Source organism: Haliotis asinina, chromosome 5, assembly GCF_037392515.1.
Source record: "Haliotis asinina isolate JCU_RB_2024 chromosome 5, JCU_Hal_asi_v2, whole genome shotgun sequence".
NCBI lineage: Eukaryota > Metazoa > Mollusca > Gastropoda > Lepetellida > Haliotidae > Haliotis > Haliotis asinina.
This window is the reverse complement of record NC_090284.1, coordinates 40,487,915-40,510,065: the sequence shown is the minus strand read 5'-3', so window position 1 is coordinate 40,510,065 and position 22,151 is coordinate 40,487,915. Positions and strand designations below refer to the sequence as shown.

At 38.5% G+C, this 22,151-nt stretch overlaps 1 protein-coding gene across 3 annotated transcripts; it reads right to left on the bottom strand.

Annotated features, from left to right (window-relative positions):
- Nucleotides 1–381: 381 nt before the first annotated feature.
- LOC137284435 (sorting nexin-29-like) lies at nt 382–22,137 on the bottom strand. 3 transcript variants are annotated; one of them, XM_067816229.1, is made up of 22 exons: nt 21,988–22,137; nt 19,938–20,002; nt 19,073–19,125; nt 17,146–17,226; nt 16,115–16,191; nt 14,895–15,069; nt 14,378–14,448; nt 13,694–13,849; nt 12,628–13,003; nt 11,501–11,595; nt 10,045–10,132; nt 9,213–9,343; nt 8,324–8,387; nt 8,030–8,158; nt 7,425–7,507; nt 6,990–7,096; nt 6,403–6,519; nt 5,311–5,366; nt 5,094–5,181; nt 2,759–2,899; nt 1,796–1,935; nt 382–568 (listed from the first exon to the last, which is right to left on the bottom strand). In XM_067816229.1, the coding sequence occupies exons 1-22, from the start codon at nt 21,992–21,994 to the stop codon at nt 433–435; spliced, it is 2,436 nt and encodes an 811-aa protein (XP_067672330.1). In that variant the 5' UTR covers nt 21,995–22,137; the 3' UTR covers nt 382–432. The 3 variants fall into 3 exon arrangements, with proteins under 3 accessions (XP_067672330.1, XP_067672331.1, XP_067672332.1); XM_067816230.1 differs by having other exon boundaries at nt 9,276–9,343; XM_067816231.1 differs by lacking the exon at nt 1,796–1,935 and having other exon boundaries at nt 519–568.
- Between the last annotated feature and the right edge of the window lie 14 nt (nt 22,138–22,151).

Genomic DNA, 22,151 nt, shown 5'->3' with positions numbered 1-22,151 from the left:
TTAAATGCTACTTAAACAGTATTTCAGTCTCATTATGAAGAGTTGCAATGAGACCAATGGTATCACAAAACATATATGCACACAGTGAATGTTCAGGCACAAGCAGTATATAATAATTTTCATGTAAAGCAGTACTTGTACATAAAACACATTTCCCTTACAACATATCATATCACATAATTCACAAAATATTATTCCTCATGAGCTAGGCATAGTGTGTAATTATATTTTTTTCTACATTAAGTGAAGTAAATATAAGGAATATAATACAAGTTTTAAACATGATGTCTTATGTTGCTACCTACAGTAGAGAGAAAAATGTACTTTTTACTATGACCTGAGAATGACAGATTGCATGACATAGCAAAATCTTTAGCTGGCTTTTGACACTGATTTTGTCCCAGGAATTAAATACTACGGGTCAACGGAGTGTCATTGTGATGCCCCTTGTGATGATGATGTTGCGCCTTCCTGCAGCTGTTGCTGTGATGGAGCATGAGGCTGGGCACCCCGTTTTGGGATTACAGGTTTACCTTTCCGACCTTTCTTACTCCCTTCATCCTGGTCACTGAAAAAACAACAAGTGAGTGAGTGAGTGAGTATATTTTTATGCCGCTTTTAGCAATATTCCAGCAATATCACAGTGGGGGATACTAGAAATGGGCTTCACACAATGTACCCATGTGTAGAATCAAACATGGATCTTCGGCATGACAATGCTTTAACCACAAGGCTACCCCACCTAAAACGAATTGATAAGTGTCAGTATGTTTAGAATAACATGGAACATGAAACAGCAACATCACTATCACCCACTACAGGTCACATTAAAATGTTATTTGTTAATATACTTTACATAGAGGCAAGTAAGATGAAATATAATGTAAACTGAAAAACTCTAATAATCATGCAAAGTGAGGTAGTGAGTGAGTGAGTGAGTGAGTATTCCATAAATATCATGATGGATAGGGGACATCAGCATTGGGCTTCACACATTGTATCCATATGGTGAATTGAACCCTGGTCTTTGGAGTGATGAGTGAACGCTTTAAAGTTTAATCACTGGGCTACCCCCACCACTTCTAATTGTCAGGACGAAACACAGAATCTTAAAAAACGTAACAATGGATACTACTCTTGGTAATGTAATTTATTGTACTAAATATGACTCATCTGTCTTGATAACCACTGCTAAGGAATGCTCACTAACCTGTTCCACTTGCACACACTCCACACTTTCTAAAATAGTGAGTGAGTGAGTGAGTTTAGCTTTACGCTGCACCCAGCAGTATTCCAGCTATATGGTGGCGGTCTGTAAATAATCGAGTCTGGACCAGACAATCCAGTGATCAACATAATGAGCATCAATCTGTGCAACTGTCAACTGATGACATGTGTCAACCAAGTCAGCAATCCTGACCATGATCCCTCCAGTCGCCTCTTATGACAAGCATAGTTGCCTTTCATGGCAAGCATGGGTTGCTGAAGGCCTATTCTACCCCCGACCTTCATGGGCCACTTATTAAAGTATCATACATGAATGAGTAAATACATTACATGTCGTCCTGGTGAAACTCTTATACAAGCATGCAAGCTTTAATTCATATAACTTTACAAGTTGTTTCCAATGAACTCTTGTCCCCATTTCACACAGGAAGTAGCCCTAAATAGAAAGACATGGGTCAAGGGCTGTAACTCTCTAAAATATGAACTCACTACAATTTGGGAAGGTTTGGGTCTTGGAAAACACAACTGTTAGGAACTATTATGGTATAAAATTCAAGACACTCCTTACTTGAAGAAAGGTAGGGTGGTCATTAAACTTTCTTTTGTGACGCTTGTAACAAATTGTTCATTCTTCTCCATGAGTAGGTTGATTACTTGACGAAGATACTTCTGGAGTGACTGACGACGAACCTCCACCACCTTGGCATCCTGTAAATATATTGGACACACATGGTGGGACATACTTGGGTCAAAACAAGTACGACAACACAAGCAGGACATACCTGGGCCAACGTAAGTAGGACATTCCTGGGCCTACACAAATAGGACACACCTTGGCAAACACAAGTAGGACACACTAGGGCCAGCCTGGGTGTAGGTATGGGCTACAGAAAGCTGAACATTATTTCCAGGGTGCTTAGTACTGGTGCTGGGGTAAGGGTGTACGGATAAAGGGAAGTGTAGGAGTATGAGTAAAGGTAGATTTTGGGTGTAGGCATAGTGTGTAAAGGTAGGCATAGCGTGCAGGGGTATGGGTAAGGGTAGGTGTTTTGTGTAGGCAAAGTGTGTGATTGTAAGGATCGGATGTACGGCATAAAGTGTAGGGATAAAGGTAGGCATGCAGAATTTGGGGTAAAGGTAGGTGTTTGGTGTAGGCATAGGGTGTAGGTGTAGGTGTAGGTGTAGGTGTAGGTGTAGGTGTAGGTGTAGGTGTAGGTGTAGGTGTAAGGGTAAGGGTAAGGGTAAGGGTAAGGGTAAGGGTAGGGTGTAGCTTGTATGGGTATGTGTAGGGGAAGGGGTGTAGAGTGTATGGGTAAGGGTAAGGGTAGGAGTAAGAGGAGTCTGTAAAGGTTGTGGGTGGTGTAGGGGAGGGTTGTGGGTGATGTAAGAGTAAGGATTGAGGGTTAGAGTGCAGGGTGTTGCACTTTTCATTAGATGAGAACGATAATTTCATTTTGCATACAACTTAGGAACCATCACTTGAGATAACAAAAATGACAAACATACTGTTGTGCAAAAACAGACTTCTCACCTTGCTGCCGATTGTTTTCTTGGGTGGGAATTCAAATTTGCTGACCAGCGGGTAAAGTTTTTTTAACTTGACATGTAGATCATGAAACTGGCTATATCGGCGGTAGACATTCCATTCTTCATCTCGTATCCGGACAAAAACCTGAGCAACAAATCATAAACACATCAAATGTTAAAAAAAAACTGTAAACTAACGGATGCATATTAAAATTTACAATATTTCATATGCATGAAGCTACAGTATAGTCCGTTTGGCTCAAAAGTGAACCAGCAAAACGGAACAAAGACAAGTCTAAAACATTCAAACATTGTATTATTAAGCAAAGAAAGCAAGTTATACAAAGTCACAAGTCAAATTAACAATACCGATTTCAAATACAATACAAATGAGACAAAATCTAAGGCAATGGGTCACAAAATATATAGCAAACTCACCAAAGTGAGAATGAGAAACAGTTATGCAGAATGCAACACAGCGAGCGGTCAGGCAGTGATTATGTAGATCAAGCGCTGACGGAGATTGATGATGTTACTCCAGTAAATGTGTGTGTCCGTGTCCATTGACAACACGGCCACTAGCATTTATATATACATTCAGTCATTTCTTGAAAGTTCGAGCACATATGATCATCGCCACTAACGTAATGTGGAATGCTCTAGAACAGTCTCCCGAAAGTCAACAAATAGAAAGGCAAGGGCAGATAACTCCAACGTACTGCTTTAGAGGTGTGCTGTTTAAACAATTCTCTGTAAGAAATGTGACCCATAATAACTAACACTAAGACCTTAAATATTGTAACCCAATCACAACTTCCACAATAATAATTAATAACAACTCAAATTACGGAAAATACACTCTCATAACACTTAAAAGAGTCATAATAAGATGACATATCCCCCTGCCCCAACATCTGAAACGACAAATCATCTGACAGTTACTTAATGTTTGAATTGTTTATTAAGTTTGAATTGCTTCCATGGAATTGATGACATATATCTGTAAACAGCAAAAGGTACCACTTCAAGATCTGCCTCATATATCTGCCAAGATCTGTTAAAAGATATGAAATGGTTTTCGAGTTGTGCTCCAGAAACGAAGCCCATCCATCCATTTTGAGACTAAGTCTGAATTGTTTCCTTGGAAACAAGGAAGAATAAAAATGCCAAAACTTTGTAAATAGCAAAATGCATGACTTTGTGGTTTGCCTCAAATATCTGCCAAATTTTGCTGAAAGATATTAGATAGTTTTCGCTCTGGAAACGAGGTCCATTCCTCCATTTTGAGACTAAGTCCAAATTGTTTTCATGGAAACCCAGAAAATGATAAATCACAAAAACCTGCAAATAGCAAAAGGCACCACTTTGGGGTCTGCCACACATATCTACCAAGTTTTGGTGACAGATATTAGGAAGGTTTTGAGTTGTGATCCAGAAATGAAAAACACCTGTCAATTTGAGACTCCAAAATGTTTCCATGGATATTGACACAGTTTCACTATTTGTTAAGAGGGAGGAGTGCAGGGAAAGTGAGAGTCAGGTGTGTGAGACAGCACAGCACAGGTTAATGAATAAATAACGTTCTTGGCACTTGTGCACATGCTTCTCGAACACCTTTCTCTGCACTCCTCCCTTGTAATAAACAGTGAACTGTGTCAATACTTTAATTATGGTTAAAACAACTTTTTCATTATTAGGACATAAAATTCTGCAAAAACCTTACAGAGTTGGTATGATGTTTAGATTATTATCAGCGTTTCATTGAGTATGTTATGCATATTAGATTTGAAGTTAGATTGCAATTCATTGGTCCGCTTTTGAGCCAAACAGTCTATAACTGAAGTGTTTGTGTGAGAAGGTGTATCTGCTGTTTCAGTGTTTGTGTCTGAGATCTGAGAATTGAGTGTGTGTCTGAAGTTAATTTTGAGTGTCTGTATCTAAATGTCTACAATCTAAATGTCTGTAATATGTGATCTGTGTTTTAGGGCCTAAGTATGAAAACCATCTGCATCTGGGGTTTGTATCGGACGTCTTTGTCTGACATCTGTTTCTGGTGCCTTACATCTATTTCAAGAGTGCATATGACTGTGTCTAAGGTTTGAGCCTTGTCATCTTTGAAATCGGTGAGAGGCATATAATTATGTCAGTTTCTTGGGTCTGTGTCTGGAGTCTGCGTCTGAGGTTTGTGTCTGGACCCTGTGTTTTGAATTTGTCTGCAGTCTGTTTCTGATTTCTGTATCTAGAGTCTGTGTCTGAGGTCTGTGTCTGGAGTTTGTCTGCATTCTGGGTCTAGAGTCTGTGTCTGAAGTCTGTGTCTGAAGTCTGTCAATGACACTAACCTGGTACACATGGTGTGAGTCAGTGGCAGTTCCTCTGATAAAGGCTGAAGGGATCCAAATGTTCACCAGGGTCCGAGGTAAAGCAAGGCTGAAATTGAAAGAACCCCCCCTGATACAATCAGTTAGCACATCAAAATAAAGACACAGTTTCATTATCATATCTATATAACTGTCTTTGTTTGAGCTTAGATAGAAAGAATAACATGACAATACATACACTTCACTCTCCCCTGGTATGGAGTCTTCAATAGAAGCCTCTGCATGATATGGCAGCTGCAACAGGACACAGAGTGTATCAGCTACATGTATAGCAAACACCTTAGTCATTCGGTGTCTCCTTGGGTACCCCACTCGTCTAAGACACCATGATTAGTTTCACAGTGTTGTGCCCCTGTGTATTCCCGACACATCTGAACAAGCTGTTGATAAACAGATTTAGCTTTCGATTAACAGAGCTTATAGGTTTGTCAGCATGATAGCCATGCTTGCTGCCTTCACCAAAGTCATTAAAGCTGAAGACCTGGATCAGGTCCAGCTTTCCTTCCATATCAAGACAACATGTAGTGGCACTGTTCATCTCATACGTCTGATGTGGTGCCTATCTCTTGGGTGATGAGCTCAACACATTAATTTTTACCATCAGAGGAGCAATATGACTGTTGACAGGAATTAACCCTCATACTATACATGGACAGTGGAGGAAATGAATCATGTTATGCAAAGTTGAGGCCCTTGGTTGTACCAGGATCTGCTACTTCAGATGCCAGAGTTCAGTCATCGAGATCCTTTTACAAGTCAATACTTCTATTCATGAGTTTGACTAATTTCATCAAGAGGATTAATGTCATTTCCCACATTAAGAGGACATGATATGAACAGACAAACTGGTCATAGTGGGGTTAGACTTATCTTACTTATCTACATAACACTTACCTAACTTATCTACATGACACTTTTGTGCAGTACAAAAACACATTTCCCATGTAACAAATAGTTAAAACATGCAGATGCTGGAAGCTGTCTAAACTGGCAAATAATCTGGTTTAGACAATGTGCTGGATTGTATAGAGCTGATGATAAATGTGCAAGCCAAAGATGGGACTGAGAATTTATGCCAGTGTTGGCAACTAACCGAAATTGTAGTCATAATCCAGTCATATATTCCTTGAAAACATATTAATAACACTTATACTCTACCTTTATACGAAAGTTATAACATGGCTTCAACCCAGTTATATGTTCAACTAGGAGAATCACAACTATATTGGCTAAAGTGCAGTCATATTCACAAGTAAACATGGCAACTCACCGGTCCACGGAGGTCCACAAGCTCCTGGCGGAGTTGCTTCAGCAGCGTCTCCTTACAGTTGAGTTGTCGATGCAGCAGCTCATTAAACTCCATCAGCTCACCATGCATTTCTGCTACCTGTAGACATTGTAATTAACCGTGACAATACCTCCTATCTGATATCGATGGCAGTATGTCTCTAGTATGAAGTTATTAATTATTTCAAGGTCTTGCAGGGTCTCCTTTTCATTTCTGAATTCAAAGAACAGTTGTCAATATGTCTACTTTTTTCAGTAGACTGTGATGGCATCTGGTTATCTTTACAAGAAATTGTCTGTCTCCAATGGTGGCATAATGGTAAAAGTGTTGCTTAATCACACTGACGGCACAGGTTTGATTCCCTGTACTGGGATACATTGGTTCAAGGAAATCACTGAGGTCTCTTTTCAATACATTTCCATGTACTTCTATTGCAGCAGCATAAAGATAGCCATTTAATTATGAGATAAATATGTTTATAAATCATCATCATGTTATCTGTGATGAGAAAGTTGGAATAATCATGAGAACTGCATAGAACTCTGCACATTTTCTAACTTTGGTTATACCTGGATGAGTTTCTTCTCATACTCTGATGCCTCGTAGCTGTAGTCAATCATGGGTTTCTCCGGGGGGATAGATGGCTGGGGCTCCTCCAGGCTCACTCCAAGGTTAGCTGAAAAACGTAAAACAAACCATCAACTTTCACACATTATTTCACAAGCCATTTAAAAAAATCAACATATTCTTGTATCAGACCTGATCAATGCTAACCTGTCTAAAAGTTTGAAAAAGGTTAACAAGACATTTTGTCTTTAGGGCCATTAAGGAGAATGTCATCTCAAACCTAACCAACTATAGTTCTGAGACATGACCACTTGATTTTGGTCCTGAAAACATGTTGTCTTCCAGAATACCTTCTACAGGCTTACTGACTACAATGAACTTCACATATGAACTTCAGGAGAACATGGACATTGAAAGAATGGGAGTTCCCAGCATACCATCTTTGTTTACAGCCTCAGTCCTCAGGAGTTGAACAGCATTCACATACTTCCGTAACTGGTGCTTCAACAGCTCATTCTCCCTGCACAGCAAACACAACGGCATGATGCAGGTGAGACACAGGTGGGATACAGGTGGGATACAGGTGGGATACAGTAGACTCAGTACCTTAATACCAGTCAGATGCTGTGTGAAATATTCCAAATACATTCTAGCCAACATATCCCCAAAAAGTACCAAAAGGACAAAAGGGAATGAAAACCACTGAATACTTCCTGAATGCCTGCAATCTGTCAAGGTCTAACCAAGAACCATTTAAAAGGCTTAACTGTGGAAAGAGTGCTTGTCACCGTGGCATTTTCTGTGCTGCCTGCAGTTTGATTAGGTCCTACTAGTATCAATCAGGTAGCCTTATGTATTTATACCAACATACTGCTGCAATGCCTGTGGCTAAGGCTGAAGCATTAGTCTTGTGGAAGGTAACTACGGTAACTATGCTTGTTAACATGACAACATTCTTTTCTGATGCCAGAGTCTGAACAAGATTAGTAACAAACATCCAACATCTAACATGGAAACAGTGTTGGTTCCCATGGCAACTTACTTCTGCAGTGCTTGTATCTTAGCAAGGTCCATCTCCTGCCGGGACTGCTGCTGCAGCTTCAGCTCCTCAATCTCCGCTCGTAACATCGATGAGGTCTCCATTTCATGCTCCAACATTGCCTTCACTGACCTGGCACATACAATGTATCACATGGTTCCAAAAATGGGCAAAGACATGGAAATATTTCAATTATGGACTACTATAGTTCCTCCGTTTGATTGTAACCATGGTAATAGATGAACCACCAGCTTGATCTACTGTACATTTGATGTTATTACTCTGTCCATAACTCACTTGTTTTGTTCTTCAACTTCATCCTTCCTTAGCATCATGGCAACTACAGCTTGTTTCAAGTCACCTACAATGAAAATCAACAGATTTCTTCACCTGTGTTCTTCGACTATCAAAATAAAAGTCAGTTCATAATTTATGGCTGGGAAGTGATGATTTATATTTATGGAAAAGTATGTACTATGTGAATGACCCCCAACCTAAATTTATGTACAAAGTAAGTGACATCTCCTTGCAGGTCATGTACAAAATCAGTGACCCCCAACCCATATCCCCAAGCACATGTCGTACAAAGATCAATCACCCCCTACTTCAGAACAAAATGGGTGAATCAGCATCATCCCCTAGCCATAAAATATGAATGGTCCCAAAGTAGCACCAAACTTACATTGGTAATATTCACCATATGTTTTGAATATACTTTAAAGATGACATAAACAATGTTTAAAGAACAGCAGCATGTTAACTGATACAAATTATTTATGTACTTACGTACTTACGAACATTATAAATTACTTCAAAAATGTCACTTTAAGAAATCTATCCATATGTAATACTCGCGATTAAAACTATTAGCTGTTTCATTTTCGATAAATAGGATTAGTCTTTATTACTGCAAATAAACTAAACATGACAAAGCTCATGTAAAAGAAGTCAGGGAGAGGAGAGTATAGTAAGCTGACAACTGTTAGTAGTGAAAGTGTTAATGGTGAAAAAACACCTTTGTGTTAGAAATAGGAATAAATATAAGAAAAAAAACATGTTATTGAGAAATAGTATGTGTGGAGAGTGAAGCAACAAAATGAACCCAAACTGAATGTCCCAGTAAGGAGTATTGTTAGTAAGAGGGCTATGCTAGTTACTGCATGCCTATCAAGTAATTTTATCTCACTCTTCTCAGCTGCTGTCTTAGGGCTGGAGGGCAGGGCAATGGGACTAGTTGTGTGACACATACTCTGCCCACCGATTCCCTGCTGTTCCAACACTTCATCAATGCTGCCACCATCTCCTTGGGTACGGGGGCTGGAATGATGGTATGAGGAAACTATGAGACACTTCATGTCATGGGTGGGTATAGTGCAATGCAACTCTTAACAGAGTTACATTTATATTAAGTGTTCATTATTGTATTTGGTTCAGACTACTTCACAGTAAGTTGATAAACTGTAAATCATAATTATCTCCCTTGAAGTGTTACAGGCTAAATAATAAGAGACAAATAAGGGCATGTTCAAAATAAGCACTTGCATGAAGACCAGTAACACATTTGTTTGTTTAACACTGCATTCAGCAATAGTCCAACTATATGGCAGTCATTAGACAATCCAATGATCAACAGTATGAGTATTGATCTATGCAAATGGTATACAATGACACATCAACCAAGTCAGCAAGCCTGACCACCTGTTCGATGGCTCTTACAGCAACCACAGGCTGCTGAAGATGAATTCTGATCCTGATCTTTACAGGTGTCGTTAACAGGTAGATTCTGTGTTGGGGCCACTGCTATAAACATGTGTGAATAATAATAAAATGTGGTATATTTACATCCCGGTTTAAGTGTTTGATCAAAAGAGGGCCTGATGAATGTCTAAATTATGATGGTAGCCTGGCACTTTGCTTATTCACAACACTGAATGCTGGTCAACATTTAATTTGGTGACATTTAATTTACTATCAGAAACTTCTCAAAGTGATAATGAAGTGATGCCTGTGATACTGACCTTTGATTGAGCCCCTTCTGAACCATTGCCAGAGCCAGGGCAGCCGATTCTACATCCTCTCCCGCATACCCCAGAACTTCAGAATCCACTGTATATAGCATTGCATACACTAGGTATGAATAATGGCAACAGCATCATCATTTCTCACAGTAATGTCAATCCTAGACCTCTATGTTAAAACCTTACTCTTTATAGACTTTTTTCTCTACAACCTTTGGTGAGCTGTCAAATAACAAATTTCAGTATTCAAATAGTGCCACTGAATATTTAGAAGACGTCATGTTTATCAGTTTCTTTGAAAGTTGCAGCCAATGACAAAACATCAATTGCTCCTCTCAAAAATGATGCAGGAAACAACAGCTGACACCAGGTGTTTCAGTGCTGTAAGTAGGTTTTCACAAGCATCCCCTGAAAGTCACTCTATCGTAAGCTTCTTAAATGTTTAATCAGGAATAACAGTAGGTAGGTCAGTATGAATTTCCTCTGTACATTTTCTTTCTATTGGCTTTTGTTTGGCAACTCACTGAGCTGGTTAAACTTTCCATTCATCTGCAGAATACCCAGCTGACAGTGTAGCCATAAAATGTTGGAACCACATTCTTCCTTTAAGGTGACATTCAGCAACCATATGTATTGCTAAAAGGAGATATCTATCCTTGGAAGGAGATTCATCTGGAGTTATCCTCCTTCCATACCCAGAATGCCCTGTATCCTTGACGTCTTTGCTTACTTGAGAACTGTTTGCTTGAGTACAATAATTAAGACTGCATAACGTGGCTTCTGTAGCTCGAGTCTCACTACTAACTGACAAACATCAAATTTCATCACATATTAACTGAAACTAGTAATGGTATAAACTGATCCTTCATAGCTGCCATAGCGACATCTTGAAGCTGAGATCATCGACTTCATTAGCTGAGTGTGTATGGACATTCATGATATTAATGACATGATGCAAGCAAACCTGACTTATAAGTAATACAATTTCAAATTCTCTTTTTCTGTTCGTGTTTATTGTGGATCTATCTCCCACTTTGAACCAGGGCCTATATTTTCGAAGCTCTCTCAGCATTAAGATAGTTGTAAGTTAATGTTAATGCATGGCACTTATGACTATCTTAGTGGTAAGAGAGCTTAAAAACTCTAGGCACTGGTCCATATGGTCTTTATCTACTAGACATAGACACAATATATGATCCACAATGCTATTTCATTTAGTACCATCCAATCCAGCATAAAAGGGAAAATGGGATGCTGGTGTTAGTATTCAATATAAGAATTCAGGCTTTGACACATTAATAGGAGATACAGTAATTTTTAAATGATTACACAGTGTTAGTTATAAAGTATACCAGGAATATTAGTAAAGATGACTTTTCCTGGGACAAGGGATCCAGAGCTACAAGGAGGAGGAGTAACACAGCACACAGGATGGGTGCATCACATCAGAACTCACCTGTCTGACTCTGGGAGGAATTCCTGCCACTTGGTGGTGTCAAATCAATAGGATGACCTCCCGGCGAGAGGGGCGTCAATGTTGCTGCGCCCTCCCTGAACAGAAATGAAAGTTAGTTCACCAACATACACATGTACAAACATTGGTGTCACTATCAACATGCACAACAAACTTTGCTACTTCACCAAGAGTGGGATGGAGGATGGAGATTTTGCTGGAGACTGTATATACGTTTTTGGTCACTTAAATATACCCTACAAGGAATCTATATTTCTATCATCTATATTTCACATGTCAGGGGTAGAATTTTTTTTTATAAAAGCCTCTTGACACCAGTGACGGTAAGAAAGTAACTTGTCCTGACTAATTTTCCACTTGCCCTGATTTTATGACATGATCATGATAATGTAACTATAAAAGAATAAATAAACACGATATTTCATTTTAATGTTTAACTTAACAATTTATCGAAAAAAGTGATAAATAGCAAAGAAAGATAACTCTATTTTATTATCCTTGTGAAATTTTATGGCTACATTTTGAGCAGATCGAAGTTTTCAGTTGCAGTTTGAAACTATAAGAGGAAATTATCAAGTAGCCGACAGACAAGTAAGAACCATTATTGAGCGCCTGAAAAGAAAACTGACTTGTGATGGACCTTGGGTGATGGGATTTTTGAGCCCTTGCATTTTCATCAAGCCTGTTAACATTGGTAGCCAGCAAATTAATTGTTTTACTACTTTCTGAAACAAATACTTCTTTTAATGAAAGTCCCATTGTTTGACACATTGTAAACTCCAAGTATCAGTTCCTTATGTCATATGGGCATGTGGACGTAAAATGCATAATGCTCATGATCCTACCTATCTTTACAGATAAGTAGATTAATTTGGAAACTTACGGAAATGGTTATTTTGGTCAGGAATCTCTCCCTGGGGTCGCAATATCCAGGGCTAATAAAGCTGATTAATGAAGACTGGATGCCTCAGGTCAGCGACTTAGCGTTGGGGAGTGTATCATTCTGCACAACTTTTCCAAAAAGATTTTGCATCATGGGCAGTTTTATAAAGATATTTCAAGCTCTCAATGAAGTAAGGTATTGTCGTAAATCCTCTACCCAAACTTACCCTAATTCCACATCTTCTGAACTGAATGACCCCAGACTTGACCTTGACAGTCCATCTGAAGATGCTTGACTTACAACTGGAGTGGTCTTATTTGATTGGGTAGAGTTGCCTCCCTTTGACATGACTCCATCACCTGGATCACCATTTCTCATCTGAACACCAACTTTGTCCTCTACATTGTCAGACATGTCTTTAATGGAATCCTCCCTTGATGTGATGTCAGAACTGACAGAGCTGTGGGGAGACTTCCTGGACTTGGCGGTCACCAAGCCTGATTCACTGAACACATCTGCATCATCTTCATCAAAGCTGACAATGTTAGCTATCTTCTTCTTTTTCTTTTTTTCCTTCTTTTTGACACTCTCTGCAATTTCTCCTAACATAAAAAGAATGTTAGCTTAAGACACTGCTCAGAATGTCCAAATGGTGTTCATGATTTATATTTGTTACATAACAAAGAACTTACCACTGTCCTCATTTATGAAACTAGAACCTCCCTCTGTATCCAGCTATGAAACAAAGGACCTATCACTGTTCTCAGCCATGAAACAACAACCATCCATTATTCCCAGTTATGAATCAACAAACCAACCACTGTTCCCAGTTATGAAACAAAGGAACTAACACTGTGCCACCCTTTGAAACAAAGGGACCACCATTGTCCCCAGCTATGAAACAAAAGACTTACTACCATTCCCAGCTTTGAACTAAAGGACCAGTGAGTATCCCAGTCCATGAAGCAAAGACCTACCATTGTTCCACTTATGAAACAGCCGACCTACCCCTATCCCCAGCTTTGGAACAAAGGACCTACCATTGTTCCACTTACGAAACAGGCGACCTACCCCTATCCCCAGCTTTGGAACAAAGGACCTACCAATGTTCCACTTATGAAACAGCCGACCTACCCCTATCCCCAGCTTTGGAACAAAGGACCTACCATTGTTCCAATTATGAAACAGCCGACCTACCCCTATCCCCAGCTTTGGAACAAAGGACCTACCATTGTTCCAATTATGAAACAGCCGACCTACCCCTATCCCCAGCTTTGGAACAAAGGACCTACCATTGTCCCCAGCAATAACAGCATGAGGCTCCTCTTGAACATCAGCAGCTGTCCCCGGATCTGTAGTGTTGTTTACATGCACATTGTTAGACACATGGTGTGCTCTGTTTAGCTCTGGTCGGTCAATGGTGATGGCAAACAAAATAGAACCAAGACCTGCAGAATGACACATATATATTGATAAAAGAATATCATTTAAGACACACATTCAAATTTACATTTCATTCACTTGCTAAATGGAAATTGTTATATTCCTGAAATAGGACTTTCTTGGAGTAGATAATACAGTTACATATTTTATATTTGACAGAGAGATTAAAACCATCCAGATCTAAAGTAATGAAATTTGAGTAGAGGTTTATTAATTGTTAATTAATAGTTGGATAGTGGTGCACCTTTTCTGCAGCTTCACAAGAGTTGCTCTTGCACTGGAAAATAGTTTTCCATCATGCTGATAGTGCCAGTTTACAGACTGAACATAAAGTGAATAAGCCATGACTGAGAATGTGGTGGGCAAATGGCATTAACAACAACACTATGGTTTCAAAAGGGACAATTTCACTACTTATTGTGAGACAGGAAACCTGCATGTGGCTCCAACAAACAGACAAGTGTGTGTAAGCCACTGCATTATGTTGAGTACAGTCAGATAAGTGGGTGAGTATGTGGATGACCGTCACCTACCGGCCGACATCATGGGCAGCATGCTGCTTCTCTCCTGATCACGGAGGAATGCCCACTCTTCATAAAACTGACTGAAAGTAAAAGGTTTTATAATGAAATGTTTGCTTTAATAACACCTAATTCTGCCTGAAGATCAGGATGAGAGATGGATACTGAGCCTCATACGTTTGTCAGACACTAACCTGTTTTGCTCCATTATGACCCTACATACTAACACTATCTCATGTAAGCAATTTGTTGCCATCAATTACCTGCCCCTCTCTACTTTCTCACCTGAGCAAATCCTTATTATTGATGATCTTTCTGTCACTCTCTATTATCTCATGTCAGCCTGTCCTCATTATTGATGAGACTGTCTCTACTACCTTGCCTGAGCAAGTCCTCACTATTGACAAATATGTCTCTTTCAATTATTGACCCTATTGAAATCACCACTTTCTATGAGCCTTTCTCCCTGTACTATATTACCTGAGCAAGTCATTGCTATGAATGAGCCTGTCCCTCTCAACCATCTCACCTGAGCAAGTCATCACTATCGATGAGCATGTGCATATATCTTTCCAGGGAATGTTCATTGAATGAAGCACGGAGCCAAGCCCGCCCTCGTCCAGCATCGGTGTTGATGGTCTTCAGGTTGGCAAAACGTTGTAGCTCATGTTTAGTCAGGACCTCCTTAGCATACTGCCAGAAGACTGGTCAACACAAACACACTTATTAGAAGCCACTGAATATATAACTATTCCCTACATATGCTTAGTCTGCCTGACATATGGCAGTATGTTCACATTTTCAAACACTTTCAAAAGTTTCACAGAATATATGCTACATGCAGAGGTATTCTCACATAATAAATAGCATGTCCTATGTAAAAATCAGTTCAGATATGCCTGGGCCAAGATTTCGAAGTTCTCTTAGCATTTAGACAGTCATAAGTGTCATGCATTAACACCACCTTACGACTATCTAAGAGAGTGTCCAAAATCTCTTCCCTGGTCATCTATTTATCTATCATGATGAATTCTAATGTTAAACAACTGTACAAGGTATTGAAAGGTTTGAAACTGTATTAATGTACTAATCCTTACCACAACACTAAGCATCAACCAGATGAACTTTCTCATCAACCAGTCAGAATCAAGACATTAAAAACCTCTGTATAACTGACCAAACCATCCAGAGAATCATATCTGATGTACACACCTAATTTGGCAGTTCTGAGTGAAAACTATCACAAAATAAACATTATATTGTATATTTCACACTTTGTCACATACGGCCACTAAGACAAATCCATCTGCTCCAAAATAAGGGAAAAGGTCTTCAGTCTGGGTTTGAATTTACTAAGATCGGAGCGTTTGAAATAAGGTGGTTAGAAAACAAGTGAGGGAGTTTAGTTTTATACTAGATTCTTCGCAATATTTCAGCAATATCATGGAAGGGGACACCAGAAAATGGCTTCACCCATTCTACTCATGTGGGCGATCGAACCCAGATCTTCAGCATCACAAGCCAACACTTTAACTAGTAGGCTACCCCACATTGCCAGAAAAAATGAAATTATTTTAGAAAGTTGACTGACTGGAAAACCCACGCAGTATTAACTTAGATTTGGAGACGTCATCAGACACATTACCATCACTCAGGAAGCAGTTGAAATGACAGTCTTAGGACCAAGTTCTGTCATAAAACAAGCAAATGTTATCTCCCATCAACAGATGGAGGGTGTTTGATACTTACCTGGCTCAGGATCAATATTCTTGATGTCATTAAGGAAATCTGTTACTTTTGACAGCCCTGCTCTCTCCGTCACCTGCCTTGAGAACATACATAGACCATGTAATCATGGACTTAGATCTGGTAATAAACATGGAATGTGTGTAAACACAACATTGTGTGGCTCAATATGCTGTGTCAGCTGGGTGTGACAATATGTCTTGTCTGTATTTCTGTATCCAAGTAAGTGGTATGATCCTGCTGTCTATTACTGAAATATGGCATATTCTGGTGCTGATCTTGATGCAAGCAAATTAGTGGGTAATGATGTGAACATCTTATTATATTACATGGTATATCGTGGTGTAACATGAATTAGTAAAGGCAAACTAGTGGTGGATGGCATGAACATCTTATTACATTACATGGTATATCATTGTGTAACATGACTTGGTAAAGACAAACTAGTGGTGGATGGTATAAACATCTTCATACTCTGGTAGGTACTATGCAATATCATCATCAAATGGAACGATGAAAAATCTACATAAAAGTGATCTTGAAAATGATGCAAAACTGAATATTCTCAAATTCATACTTTGCTAAGCCCTTCTGAGTTAGCATGGGTTATTTGTAATGCGCCTCACTCCACAAACTTACCTTAGTGCTAATATGAGGGTAACAATAGACAAATCACTGAGACAATATTATGGAATTGGGAACCGATCCATTCAGAGAGTTCTTTATGGAGACATACAAAGCTATATTCACTGGAAGGTCTGTAGTCATAAATGCTAACAAGACAGGAGTTCGGTCATGGCATGATTTCACTCAAAGCTGCATCAAACACTGGATGTCAAACAAAGGGATGATTAAAAATCAGACACTATTGCCCAGGAGGCTGTTATTCAAAGCGATCTTTTCGTAGCATTCAGGTGATCCTAACTCCCATACCTCAACACACATTTCGACTGTCATAGAGATAAGGCTGTTTCTGTACAGCACCACTCCATTCGGCTCCCATGAGGAGTCAAACAAGAACAAACTACACTTACTTGATGGCAGTGAGAGCCTTGTTGTTCTTGCGCATGCCATGTTGCAGTGCCGCCTCCCACGCTGCACACAGACAGGACACCCTGCACATAAGGAGATAATTACATACATACATTGCATGCACCAGGCAATTAGCATGTGGATTGCAAAATTTCAAAGGTCAAGGAGAATGGCAGTACATTTAAACATTGTGGTGCAAGTAGTACTGGCTACAAACACTTGAAGACAAGTGAAATATGAAGTACTTTAATCTTGACCATTTAATGGTGGAACAGAAAATTCCCTTGGTTTTTTAAGTTCAAATTATATACTTTTAAAGCCACAACAAAATTAGAAAATTTAAACAAAAATTTGCACTTCACAGCACCTCTCCTTAGGACAAAAGTGTTCAAAGAATGTAAAAAGAATACAAACAATAATTTCAAGTTATTGACTGAGCAACAAATTTCAAACCTGAACAAGTTCAAATTTGGAATTTTAGTAATTCCTAAAATAATATAACATCATAATCAAACATTTGAGAACATGTGATTAGTTAAACACCTCCACATACACATCTGAAAACTAGTGTTTCTTCCTGTTTAAACAATCCTGTCATAAATTAATGGTTCTGGTAGATCTGATTCATCTGAATACACAGAGATGACAGTAACAAAACAGTATGTGTCCTGAGGTAATCTCATTGATAGTGACAGTGTTTTTTTCTTCTCAAATCAGTGCATCACACATTAACAGATTCTGGATGTTTACCATTATTACTTTTTTTTTAATAAAATAACTGCTAAACTCAAATGTTGGATTTGTGGTTTAACAGCAATTCAGCAATATTCCAGCTATTTATGATAGTGGTCTGTATATAAATAAGTGGGGACCAGACAATCCGGCACCTGACATCCTGTGCATTGTTTATGCAATTGTGATTGGATGACATACATCAACCAAGTTGATGATTTTTACCACAATGTCTTGCCAGTTGCCCCTCAGAACTAGCATGAGTTGCTAGAGGCCAATTGCGACATTCCCTGGTGTTTACAGATATCAAACTGTCGAAGATAGGAGCTTTCCAAAAACACAAAATATGTTCATCTATCAACCATAAAAACGGTAAAGCTAAGAGTCATTAAGTGAAATTGCAGATCATGTCCACCAAATGAGATTGAATTAGTTCACATTATCAGGATATCTCATACTGGCTTCATCAAAGTTGAGAAAGATGCTGCAGTATTTGTTAAACTATGACATTTGCAATGCATAGCAATCAGATTGCATGATGTTAGCTGATTAATATTCCATACAAAATATTCACAAACTTTCATCAACTGCTAAAAATAACACACTACCATAATGATATATTGACGTTTTTCTATCAATGAATGTTATCTTAATATAGCCTAATAAAAAATGGCACCTCAGCACCTTAAAAACGGTTCGGCAAAAACATCATATTTGTTTCCTCTAACTTGTATCTGTGGTTCCTCGTGGATCTGAATGTTTTGCAATCTGGTTTTTGATGTAGATCCAATAACCAGCTTTTTAAAATTAAAATTATGTAAATTTGGTATATGTGTAGATAGCTGGCACCTCATTCTTGTATTGCCTGTCCGCAGTATTTGAGGGGACAGGACTAGACTTATGGTACATGTTACCTGTCAGATGCATTTATACCAGTCAGTACAAGAAGTAGGCAATAAAAGCATTTTGCGAGCATACAACTAGCCAATAGCCAATGCATATGAGAAAAAGTAAAATATATCCATACAGATGAAACATTTCCAAAGGAATGGAATACACTGACACATTTTTCCCTTAATTTCTCCTCCTCCATGGCTTCATCATTTGCCTGTATCAATCTTGTACATCCCATAACCCATACTTTTTTTTGAATGGCATATACACTGACTGCACTTCTAATGTAACGGTCATAATTACCTGCTGTCTGCATCGGTGGCTAGCTCTGACCGTCCGCCAAATCTCACCTGACACTGTAATTAAACAGTTAAGTCAAGTCTATAGAAGTATTCTTGATTTAACAGCTGATTAACACTTGGATAGTGAACATGGTGAGTGCATATTCTGTTACGCCATACACAGCACTATTGTAGATGGAACTGACACCTGCTCAGCAAACTATGCATGTACCAAATCAATATTCAATTAAAGAGAAAAATGTATGATATGTCTATATTGATTTCTCATTTCAACAGAATGCTATTATGGGTTTGTTGTTCAATTTCACAACCAGCAATATTTCAGTTTGCAGATGCTGTCAAGTAAATAAAACAACTGAGATTTGCTCCCTGCCATTATGATACAACAACACACATTGAACAAAGTTCCAGCAAGACAATCTGATCCATCAAGTTTCCTCACACAGCAAGTATAAGATACTTGGTCTTATTCTAAGCTGGAAAGGGATAGTGAAGAGGCCTAGTGGTCAGTCCGGATGCTAAAGACCTGGGTATGATTCCACATATGGGTAAAATGTGTGAAGTCCATTTCACTGCTAAAAGCAGTGGAAAACTCACTCAGTCACTAGAAGCCCAGGGGGGTCCAAACATAATGCAAAACAACAAAAAAGGAAAGAGAGACTTTAGTTTTGACTCCAAAATAGCAACATTCCAGCAACATTACACTAATACAGCTTGGGACAAACACCAGAAAAATACTTCACACATTGTATCCATGTGAGGAATCAAACCTGGATCTTCAGCATGGTGAGCAAACACTTAAACAACTTGGCTACCCCACTGTCCCCACCCCACAAAAGGAATAAGAATGATAAAAAAATGTTTACCTGTTTAACAGCATCAAGGAGTCGAGTAAGGAGATTCTGTCTTTCCGTGAAATGACAATCATCACCTGCAACATTCAAATTATTCCTGTTGGAAGAAAATATAAGGGCTAGATAACATGGTTATTTACACCCTTTCAGCCACAGCAACACATACATCACATAACATCTTGGTTACCAAGAACAAGCACCACACTGTCACCTTGTCTACAAGTATACATAATCTTAAGTAAATGCTATCTGTTCCTGGATTCCCAAATTTCAGCTTTATTTTGAATAAACTGCAGAAATGTTTTCTATAAACATAATATTTTCCACATTGATTGAGGATACTGTTGAGCACGAGGGTGGACTGTGATAGTCATGGCTCATTCATTTTTAACAAGCTGTAGAATCTGTTAGGGTAAACAAAATCAATATCATTAACAGTGAAGATGAGATTTGTCACATTACATAACCTGGCACAGCTACGAAGTAATCATCATTGTCAGCAGGGCATAATGAAATTCATGACGATCAGTAGTAATTCCTATATTAACATAATGACAAGTTCGCTGTAACACCTGAACTCAAGCCCATGATCACGATGATACCAAGCTATCCAAAAGTTGCATATTTTATGATTTCTTATTGTAATGACTAAGTTTCAGTGTTACCATGGTTACCATAACTTCCCTGACAAGTTTGATCAAGTCACTCAAAATTTCCATTTGGCTTTGACTAGCAGCAGCCTTATGTAGCTCTATACCTAATAAATTAATAGGTGTCTGCATACAAATGTAAGTAAAAAAGCTAAAAAGTCAAATGACATATCCACACTGTATAAATATATACATTTAGAGATCATAGTTTACAGCTTGTTTGCAGGCATCACACACATTCATTAACTCTACTATAGTGAACAATGCATAAAAATTCTACATCTAGCTTACTGACATGACATTTATTTTCATACCTTGTACATGTGGGGCTGGATGCAAACAGAAAGAAATCAAAAGTAACCTTTACAGCATTTCAAACAGAATTATATGAAAACAAAAGTCCCCATCTGTTTGCTGATGTATAATAACCAATCCACTGGATCAGATGGAGTCTTGTATTGACAAGACAGAAAGACTATGAGACAACCAAGGTGAATCATAACATGTGATAAATTATACAGCGGTTGAAGAGATAATCAGGATATTTGATGAAACAGTCATGTTACCTGCATAACCATTACCATCCTAAACAAGACTTTTCAAATATTTCCAAACTCAACAGGATCCGTTGCCTGTTGCAGACAATATATAACATTGCATGCAATGTAGTTTTTTAAAAAACTCTTCTGTGTCAAATAAAATTAGCGGATGATTTATATCTGTATCTGGATTTTTTATTATTGTGTACATTGCACAAAGTATACTAATCAATATGCAAAAAGTTTACTATATTAAGAATAAGGAATCTTCAAGAGCACAAACCATAGGATCAAATTGCTTGTCTCTGGGTTAGTGTTACTGACCCAGACTGATACCATGATAACTACAACATTCAACACTGATATTGTGATAACCTATAAATCATGTGATTAGCCATTCTTTACAGCAAAGGGGATATATGCTTGGTCAGAGTAAAATATAAACCAGGCAATGGTTTAAATACATGCCACCATAATCGAGTTTTATTTTATGCATCAGAAATATACATACATACTATATTTTCCCTTTTGCAAGCAAGTTTATGTCTGTTTTGGAAATGTATAAAGTCATATGAAGAGCAACAACTGGCCTACATTATAGGTAGACCCATAATTTCCTGTTAAGTAACAAGTGGCCAAGGTTAAGTCAGTATTTGTTTATAAAGCCGAAAACAAAATATCACACATGCATGAATTATGATCCGCCAGGTACTAGATGACAGCTACTCACCGGCAAATATCCGACACAGAATGATCTCAAATCATTACTCTCTCTTTAATCGCTCAGGCAAACTGCAGTGATTACCTGTAGATCTCATCAGTTTCGAGCACAAACGTACGTTTAATACATCATATGACTAATGTTTTACATACCGCTCATGATCTTTCAAACCAAACAGCTGCCCAAGTGACAGTTCGTGTCATATTTATCTTTCTGTCGCCGTGTTTACACCCTCATTTCTACTCCTCAAATACAACTCGGGAACCTCCGACTTTGGCAGGTGCTCGGAGATCACATGACTCGAACTTCCGGTAAA

Excerpts from the sequence above, each read along its gene's own strand:
- LOC137284435 (XM_067816229.1), bottom strand. Across the intron at positions 13,850-14,377 it reads GCTGCCCATGATGTCGGCCG|GTCTTGGTTCTATTTTGTTT; the intron begins GTAGGTGACGGT and ends GTCATTCTGCAG. Across the intron at positions 10,133-11,500 it reads TTCCTCCCAGAGTCAGACAG|TGGATTCTGAAGTTCTGGGG; the intron begins GTGAGTTCTGAT and ends TGCTATATACAG.